Genomic DNA, 9353 nt, shown 5'->3' with positions numbered 1-9353 from the left:
GGGACGGGCAGGATTTTTAACCAGCAAGCTGCCTTCAGGTACTTGTTTAACAAAGACACATCCTGCACAGCCCAATAACCATTAAACCTTGAGTCACCACAGCGCATATTTCTTGCAAGGACAAGGTTGGGGGTAGGGTCACAGATTAACAGCATTTCAAATACAGAACTAAATGGAGTCTCTTATGTCTACTTCCTTCTATATAGACACCGTAACAGTCTGATCTCTCTTTCTTTTCCCCACAAATGGTGATTTAAAAAGAAAAGAAAACTCTCAAAAATAGTGTCATGTTGCAAGTAGGGAAAAGAATCAGGCTGGGCCTGGTGGCTCACATCTGTAATCCTAGCACTTTGGCAAGCCTAGGCAGGCGGATCACTTGAGCTCAGGAGTTCAGGACCAGACTGGGCAGCATGGCGAAACTCCGTCTCTACAAAATTTAGTGGGGTGCGTTGGTGTGCACCTGTAGTCCCAGCTACTCCGGAGGCTGACGTGGGAAAATAGCTTGAGCTTGGGAGGCGGAGGTTGCAGAGATCGCAGGTTGTAGAGGTGGAGGTTGTAGAGATCGCGCCATTGCATTCCAGCCTGCCTAGGCTGTGGGAGTGAAACCCTGTCTCAAAAATTAAAATAAAATAAAATAAAATAAAATAAAAAGGGACTTCTATTTTTTTATAGGGCTGGGTGAATGTAGTTCTGTCTCCTACCAGTGTAGCCAGACATTTGGGAGCCAGGCCTCCCTAATTCAGGTACAAATACCCGCACACTTCTAAGACAATAGCTAAGAGTTAATCACACCCAGGCATTTCAAATATTATAAACAAGTTGTATTGGTTAGCTTTACAGTAAGGCCTGAGGCTTCAACATCTGTAGGGCATAGTCTGGTAGCCAAAAAAAAGCTTCCCCAAATGGCAATTGTTTGAGATTACCCTGGGGAATCCTACTTACATATAGCTCTAGAAATGTAAATACAAGTCACATAATTTCATTCATCGCTGGCTATAGGTAGAACCCAACTATCCAAAATTTCTGTTCTATTAAATCTAATTCATTACGTTTCATTAAAATGGTAAATGATGTGTAATAGTCAAGATTTTGGCTAATTAAATATTATACAAATGAAACAATATATTCTTACATGGCAGAAAAGCCTATTTTTTTTTTTTTAAATCAGGGTCAAATATATCTGTATCAACAAGTATTCTTTGAAGTATTTTTTGATCTTGCTAATTTTGCTAATCATTAGGAAATTCGTGAAAGTTGGTATTGTGATTGTTAAATATTTCCCAGGAATGAAAGAAGCAATTTCCAACTTTTCTGGATGAGCTTAACATAATGCTACGGTTCTTGGATAATGAGTAAAAGAAAGTCTTGACATTAATACATACAATATTGTTTCTCAATACATTTATTAAATACGTTAGACTACAATATGCATTACCTTAAAGACAATGTATCATGTTTTAAATGCAGGGGGGCTAATTTTTTCAGTAGGAATGTGCAATTAGCAAAGGCGCAAGAGGCCATACGACGGTAGAATAGAGCTGGCAGAGGCAGGGGAGGAAAGCCGGATGGAACCCTGCTGCCTTTCTGGGTCAGGGTTAGCTTGTACCGGTTAAACGGTGAAAGAGAAAAGGTCAGCGCAGGAATTTGGTATTTTCCTGACATCTCCAGATGAAAGTCCGGACTCTAGGACTTCTCTAGACTGTGAAAGCAGACCACATTCTTCCTTGCACGCACCTAAGTGGCAGTAGGTTTAGGATGAAGGTGGCGGGGCGGAGGCCGGCGGTCCTCGCCCGTGCCCTCTGCACCCCTGTCCCGAGGTCGGGATGGCCGCGCCCACTCTGGGTAAATTTCAGGAGGGCCTGCGCGGGGCTGGAGAACTCCGCCGGGATATGCGAACAGAATCCTGCGAAGGTTGGCATTAAAGGAATACGCAAAATCAGCGTTGTAGCCCCCGCGGCTTAACTGCATCTATTTTTATATCTAAGCCAAGGTGACTCTTTAATACCAGGCCATCGCCCTGAGCTGGGCGTCGCGCTGCCGGGTGACGGCGGCCGGGGCGGAGAGAGGGGGCGCGGGTGGCTAGGTTGGGGCCGCGTGGCACCCCCGGGCTGGCCAAGGCCGCACCTGCCGGCCAGCGCCTGAGAGCCTGGGCTGGAGGGAGGCAGGGCGGCGTAGCCGGCTCCGAGGAGGGGCCGCTCTGCGCGGGCGGGTGGGGGGATTCGCGGTGGGCGCGGGCGCTGGCGCGGAGCGGAAGCGAAGGCTGGAGGCGCTGCGGCGCTAAGTGCGTCACGTCGTCGAGGGCACGGTGGCCGCGGCCGACCCGCGACGAAGGAGCCGGGCGTCTGGGGCGAGCGGGAGGCGGCCGCACCAGCCCTGGCAGCCGCGAGCGGTGCGGCCCGGGACCAGCCGGAGGTCGCCAGCGAACAGCCGCCGGCTCCATTCATTCGCGCGGCTCCGCCTCCTTTCCCGTGCCCTTCCAGCGGCTCCCGGGGCGCGTCTGAGGTGAGTGCGCTCCCTATCTCCGGCGCGGACTGGGGGTGAGGCCGAGGCGGTCGCGCCAGGCCCTCGCCCCCGCCGGCATCATCCCGCGGACACCAAGCGGCGACGCGGGCCACCGGCTGTGAATGGCCCCTTCGGGCTGGGCCTGGCGCAGACCGGTGCGGGCCGCCTGGACCCGGGGCTCGCGTCCAGCTGGCGGCGGTCTGCGGGAATCCCGTAGGGCGTGTGGCGCCCCCAGGTGCGCCGGCCTCCGCCTTGGCGCCACCATTTTGTGTGAGGGAATGCTGGTCTTCTCTCCTCGCCTCCGCCGCGGGCCGGTTCGCAGCTGCGGCTGGCCGCCCCCTCCCCTCGTCTTCTCCCCACCTGGATGCTTGGCGTGCGCGCTGATTGCTTTGGCTTGGGGAGACGCGGACTCGGGGAGGTGTGGAACTTCAGCGTTTAGACTCGGTTCACGGGACCAGGTGGCCTCCAGAGATGCTCTGACCGCCTTCCCTTACCTGTAACTACTTTTGGAATAGATACTGTATGATTCTCTCTCCTCTAGAATGCAGGTCGTTGCAGTTTTGTCGTAATTGTGTTCTCAGCTCTCCATTATGCCATTTTTTCAAGAGGCCTGTGCCTCGGGAGGTGAAACCTCGAACCCTGGGTGGTTTATGGCTCGGGGGTCTGGATTACATTGACTCCCATGACTGTCCTTGGGGAGAAAGTATGAAGCATCTCACTGGCTTTTCAGCGTCTGGGAAGCGGCGTGGGTATCGTATCGGGGTGGATTCGAAAATAACCACCTGATGCAGGTCACCTTTCCCCGCTGGGAGAGCAGTTCCTAACGTAAATTAAAACGGTTTGTACGGATTTTTTGGGGGGTTGGAACCGGAGGGACATATTTCTAAAAAATTTCCAGAAGGGAAAGTTTTCATTGTGATTCTCACAGAACTGTGACACAATTTGTCATTTTCAAGGTTCCTGAGAATTTGGGAAATATTTTAATTCGTTGGCTCCTCGCGAATTACTCTACTTATGAACTGAGCAGATTATACCCAAGCCATTTGTATTTTGTCATTGCATCACAGACAGGGATTACAATCGGGAATGCTGGCTGTTGCATAATGAACACATTGGGCCCTGGAGGGAATTCACCGAAGTGGATCTGGGTTTGGTGTGCCATGCTATTTTATTTTTTACACAGGATGTACAGATAATCTTTGCAAACTACGTCCCTTATGCTACTATGAAGTGTTGACAAGAGGAAAGATTTTTAGTGACTAGTATGGACCAGACTAAAATTTTTAGTATTTTAGTTTTGCTTGTTTTGGAGGAAAGGCAAGGAATGAGATGGCGAGAGGCACCTGGGAAAAGTCCGTTTGTACTAACACTCGAAGCGGAAACAAAGATAAAACATGATCGTCATAGTGGACTTTTCTCCTTAAATTAATGATGAGGATCTGTTTGGAGAACTTAGAATTAGCTTATGTGAATAGCAACGTTGACCTTCCACGTGAGTGACCGTAAATTAAGATGTTTTACCTGTGGATTTTAGGTTCTTGTTACAAGGCTTCAAATTAGTCTGACCTTTGAGATAGTATTCAAGTCATTACAAATGCTATCATTTATTTAATAAAGATGGAATATATATCCAACAAAGGATTTTGATTTGGAGAAAACAAATTAATTAAGTGTTTTTGAGGAAAGATTTCCATGTCACCCTCCTTATTAAATTAAACTTTTCATTTTCTGTTTCGTTGAAAACTCCCACTAATTTTGTCTTCAAACAAGTGATTCCATATCGTGTACCACCCCTGGCAGAAATATCATGCTTCCCATTAAAAATATGTTCGTTCCATAGGGAGAATTATGGAGGCGAAAAGAACCTTAGACATTTAGAGATGAGTCTTGGTTTAGGGAATTGAAGCAAAGCTTGCCTGCTAGGGATTGCGGGTGACCTGTCTGGACCTATCCTAGGCCTGTGGGGATGAGATTTTCTTTTTTCTAGCAAGTAACAGCGCTGAGTTAAACACAACTCTTACACTTTTACATTGATTCTGTTATTATACAAGTCAGAGAAGTTCACTGAATTGGTAAGATAGTATTTAATTGACTCCAGTTTGGAAGTGATCTTGGTGTGCTTTTGTCTTTGAGGTTGCTTGAGATTTTGAACATTATTTTACCAATGGTTGAGAAATTGAAAGCAAAAACCTAATATTTTTCTCTATTAGCTCCTGCCTGAATACTCCGTTTTAAGTCTTAAGCATATTATGTTCCGTCGTCTGCCTAAAATTCATTAAGATTTACTTTTAAAGGTAAGTACAACATAAGAGAGTTGAGTATTCATGTAGAGGTTCCAGCAGTATCTGTCTGGCTCACGCCTGTAATCCCAGCACTTTGGGAGGCCGAGGCGGGCGGATCACGAGGTCAGGAGATCGAGACCATCCTGGCTGACAGGGTGAAACCCCGTCTCTACTAAAAATACAAAAAATTAGGCGGGCGTGGTGGTGCGCGCCTGTAGTCCCAGCTACTCGGAGGCTGAGGCAGGAGAATGGCGTGAACCCGGGAGGCGGAGCTTGCGGTGAGCCGAGATCACGCCACTGCACTCCAGCCTGGGCCACAAAGCGAGACTCCGTCTCAAAACAAACAAACAAACAAAACGAAACAAAACAGTATCTGTCAAGGATTCTGTATAAAGGATTGTTGGTTGGGTAGGAAGTTAAACAAAACTTGTATGTTCCTTCCACTGAGATTTTGTGATTCTAAGTGGAAAAAAGAAATTGTGTGATTATCATATTTAAGATGATAGTCTCCTCCCATGCCATTATTTTTTGTATATTTAGCCCTGAAATTTAAGTTCTAAATTTGGTATGCCTCAGTGGTGGTAGGAATATTTCACAATTGTTTCAATGATAACAATAAAATCACTCAAGGTAGAATTATTAAGGAAAAGGTGTGATGATTTAAAGATAGTGAAGGAAAAACTAATAATTTATCAGATATCCTAGAATACTTATTAGACTCTTGGAGTTTTAGAGTTGGTATATGATACCTTAACGTTTACGTGCTCTGTATAGGGGACTACTCATCTGTGCTAACCTGTTTTTTAGGCTAGAATTGTGACTTGCCTGGATTCCTTCCACCCCCACCTGTGTTTTTTTTTCTTTGTTTGTTTTAAGAATACAGGTTTGGTTACTAACTGTTCCAATAAAATGCTAGTTTTAGGCTAAACAAAGATAGCTTTCTTTTTTTCCTCAAACATTGAGTATCTGTTGTGTGTTGTAGGGCACAAACAGGCCCTACTGTCATGGAGTCTATAGTTCAGTGAAGTATTGTGAATTACAATGTTAACAATTCCTTAAGGTCTAACTACAAAGATTTTTGAAAATACAAGTTGGGAACAAATTTAGCAAATTGCGTATTTCAAAAAGTGCCAAGTTGTATGTTGTCACACTTTATTTGTAACTTCTCAGGTATAGAATTAGTTTAATTTGGAAAATTCATTCCAGTAGTCCTTGTAATGTGTACTGTGAGGCTGGGTACAAAAACATGAATGTACAAAGTAATCTAGAAATTCAGTCTTAAAGATGAGACAAACATTAAGCAGATAATCCTGTCCTGTGAGTGAACTGAACAAAGTAATATGGGGCTTGCAGAGGAGGGCTGCATTAATTCTGTCTGAATGACTCTGGAAGGGCTTTACAGAGGCGGTGACAGTTGAACTTGGTCTTGAACAATGGATAAGTGAGAACTTGTCAGAAGTTTTTGGGGATGTGGGATACGATGAGAGACAGTCCCAGCAAATGCTAAAGCGTAGAGTTATAACCGGTCCTGTTCTGAAAACAGGAAAGTCAGTTGATCTGGCCCAGGTCCCATGGTGGATTGGGATCTGATTGTGAATGGATGTGTATGAGTTTTGCTCCATGGTGATGGGGAACCAATAATGGGTTTTTGAAGAAAGGAATGAACAGAATGGGGTTCTCTCTCTCTCTTTTTAGGAAGATCATTCCAATAGCAGTTTAAACACTGGATTGGAGTGGAGAAAAGATATGAGCCTTTATGATAATCTTGGCAAAGCCTTGAAGCAAAGCTGTGGCTGTGGAGGTGACAGAGGAGGGGCTAGAGTTGAGACACATCTGCTGAAGTAGAAAGGCAGTATTTGAGGTGGAAGGAGATGTGCTTTGGTGTCACACAGACTGGATTTAAGTCAGGGCACCAGGACTCTGCAGCCATGGTTGTGTAAATGAGGGATAGTTACTTAGGCTTGGCTTCTTTAGCTGTAAAATGAGTATGAGACATACTTTGCAAGCTTATTGAAATGACCAGAAGTAGAGTATAAAGCTCACTGACGTGTGATATGTGCATAATGATAGTATCACCCAATTTTGTTAATGATGACAATGAAGAGTTGTGTTAAGGGAAAGGAATGACTGAGTGGAGGATGACTTCAACAGGTTTTAGCATACAACTGGGTAGGTGGTTGCTTTGTTAATATAGAATGTGAGTAAAGGAAGAAGAGAGGATTGTAGAGGGAGAGAAGTTAACATTTTTTTTTTTTTGGAAGATGGAGTCCCGTTTTTTTGTTTTTTGTTTTTTGTTTCTTTTTTTTTGGAAGATGGAGTCTCGCTCTGTTGCCCAGGTTAGAGTGTGGTGGTGCGATCTTGGCTCACTGCAACTTCTGCCTCCTAGGTTCAAGTGATTCTCCTTCCTCAGCCTCCTAAGTAGCTGGGATTACAGGTGTCCACCACCACGCCTGGCTGATATTTGTATTTTTAGTAGAAACAGGGTTTTACCATGTTGTCCAGGCTGGTCTTGAACTCCTGACCTCAAGTGATCTGCCTGCCTTGGCCTCCCAAAGTGCTGGGAGCCACCATGCCTGGTTAACTTTGGATATACTTTATTTAGGTTTGGGTTTCCTGAGGGAGAATCCAGGTAGAGGTATTGCGTGAACTGTTGCAAATATGAATCAGAAATCTAGGCAGATAATAGATAGTAGGGAGCTACCAGTGTATATATTTGGTAAATGGAGCCTCTAGATGGGATAAGATTTCTAAGTAAGAGCAAGTGGAATAACCGAGGCTTATAGTTAGGTGAAATGTTGTGAATTAAAATGTTAAAAGGTTCCTTAAGTCCAAATGCACACAATTTTTGAAAATATGAATTGGGAACAAATCCATTTATTAGACTGTTTTTATTTTTGAAACGGAGCCTCACTCTGTCACCTAGGATGGAGTGAGTGGTGCAATCTCAGCTCACCACAACCTCTGCCTCTGGGTTCAAGTGATTTTTAGTAGAGACGGGGTTTCACCCTGTTAGCCAGGATGGTCTCGATCTCCTGACTTTGTGATCTGCCCGCCTCGGCCTCCCGAAGTGCTGGGATTACAGGTGTGAGTCACTGGCCCCCGGCCTTATTTAGAAATCTTATCCTGTCTAGTGGTTCCGTTTACCAAATATATACACTGGTAGCTCCCATATCTGTGTTATCTGCCTAGATCCCTCTCCAGAAAGTCGGATTGTCCTGAGTGTCAAGGAAAGACAGAAACTTTTAAGTGACAGAAGGTGGTCAGTTTGGTGTAGTCTGTCATAAGGTCAAGAGGAATAAGAATGAAAATAATCAGTTGAATTTGGAACTTGGAGGGTTATTATAGATCTTATGAGTAGTAGCATTAATATAGTGATAAGGACAGAAGCCAATTTAGTAATTTATAGAAGTGGAGAAAAAGTCAGTGAGTTTGACTTACTGTTATACAATGAAAGATAAAGTACTAAACCATACTAATAAAGAATTTTGTAGTCTGAAAGCTTTTATACATGTATACCAGTGCTTTCAAGTTTGGATTGGCTTGTGATATACCTGATTAATTTATTCTGGTACTTCCATCAACAGTAGTTGCTACTCAGTGCAGTTCTACAGTTTAAGCCCATAGGCATAGGTTTGAATCCTGACTTTGCTGTTTCTGGCTGCCTGACTTTTATTAAGATACTGAATCTCTCCTGGCGTCAGTTTCCTCATCTGTAAGAGTGGTTATTACAGAATTTATCTCAAAATGTTGTTGACAGAATTACCTAAATGTGCTAATGTATTAATGGTGAGCTACTAATATTATCAGCGGAATTAGGATAGCTTTTAGTATCTAGTTCAGTGATCCTCATCTTCTTATCTTTTCTCCCTTTTATTATCTCTCTACACCCACCCCATGTACCATGTATGACACTTCGTTGAGGTTCTTTTCTTTTCTTTTCTAATAGTGATGGGGTCTTGCTTTGTTGCCCAGGCTGGTCTTGAGCTCCTGGCCTTAAGCAGTCCTTTCACCTCAGCTTCCCAAAGTGCTGGGATTATAGGCATGAGCTACCATGCTCAGTTGAGGTACATTTCAAAGCAGTAATTTATTTCCTTATTTTAAAAAAATCGTGATGTATCTATTCCTCATCAATCAGAGCTTTTGATTTATGTGAGATAGAACCGCAAGTTGAGTTGATAGAAATGTTAAAAATTAAGAAAACCTTCATTTTTTGTTAGTTTGTGTATTAATGTGAAGGAAATGTATGTTTTTTGGTTTTTGTTTTTTTGAGATGGAGTCTTGCTCTGTCACCCAGGCTGGAGTGCAATGGCGCGATAGCTCACGGTACTCTCCGTCTCTCAGGTTCAAGCAATTCTCCTGCCTCAGCCTCTTGAGTAGCTGAGACTACAGGCGTGTGCTACCATGCCTGGCTAATTTTTTATGTTTTTAGTAGAGACGGGTTTCGCCATGTTGGCCAGGCCGATCTCAAACTCCTGTTCTCAGATGATCCACATGCCTCGGCCTCCCAAAGTGTTGGGATTACAGGTGTAAGCCACCATGTCCAGCCTTGTTTTGTTTTTAGAAACTGAA

The 9353-nt window shown here is 44.4% G+C and overlaps 2 protein-coding genes and 1 long non-coding RNA gene across 8 annotated transcripts in view; 1 reads left to right on the top strand and 2 right to left on the bottom strand.

The window, feature by feature from the left end:
- Positions 1 to 1386: 1386 nt before the first annotated feature.
- On the bottom strand, positions 1387 to 2765 carry LOC108541149 (atherin-like). Its single transcript, XM_017890583.1, has one exon. The coding sequence runs from the start codon at positions 2442 to 2444 to the stop codon at positions 1959 to 1961; it is 486 nt and encodes a 161-aa protein (XP_017746072.1). The 5' UTR covers positions 2445 to 2765; the 3' UTR covers positions 1387 to 1958.
- LOC108541150 (uncharacterized) lies at positions 1387 to 2783 on the bottom strand. Its single transcript, XR_001888881.1, has one exon. It is a non-coding gene; the product is annotated as an uncharacterized LOC108541150 (long non-coding RNA).
- FAM169A (family with sequence similarity 169 member A) overlaps positions 1671 to 9353 on the top strand; it is an 88669-nt gene continuing 80986 nt past the window's right edge. For 2 of the 6 annotated variants that reach the window (XM_017890577.1, XM_017890576.1), the window contains exon 1: positions 1671 to 1911. In XM_017890577.1, coding sequence (XP_017746066.1) covers positions 1756 to 1911 — 156 coding nt within the window. In that variant the 5' untranslated portion in view covers positions 1671 to 1755. Of the gene's footprint in view, positions 1991 to 2421; positions 2503 to 2923; positions 2999 to 3287; positions 3341 to 9353 lie in introns of those variants that run through there. The other 4 variants (XM_017890579.1, XM_017890578.1, XM_017890580.1 and 1 more) reach the window with 4 other exon arrangements.

This window comes from Rhinopithecus bieti, unplaced genomic scaffold, assembly GCF_001698545.2.
Source record: "Rhinopithecus bieti isolate Rb0 unplaced genomic scaffold, ASM169854v2 scaffold_18354, whole genome shotgun sequence".
Lineage (NCBI taxonomy): Eukaryota > Metazoa > Chordata > Mammalia > Primates > Cercopithecidae > Rhinopithecus > Rhinopithecus bieti.
This window is presented reverse-complemented; position numbering and strand designations above follow the sequence as displayed.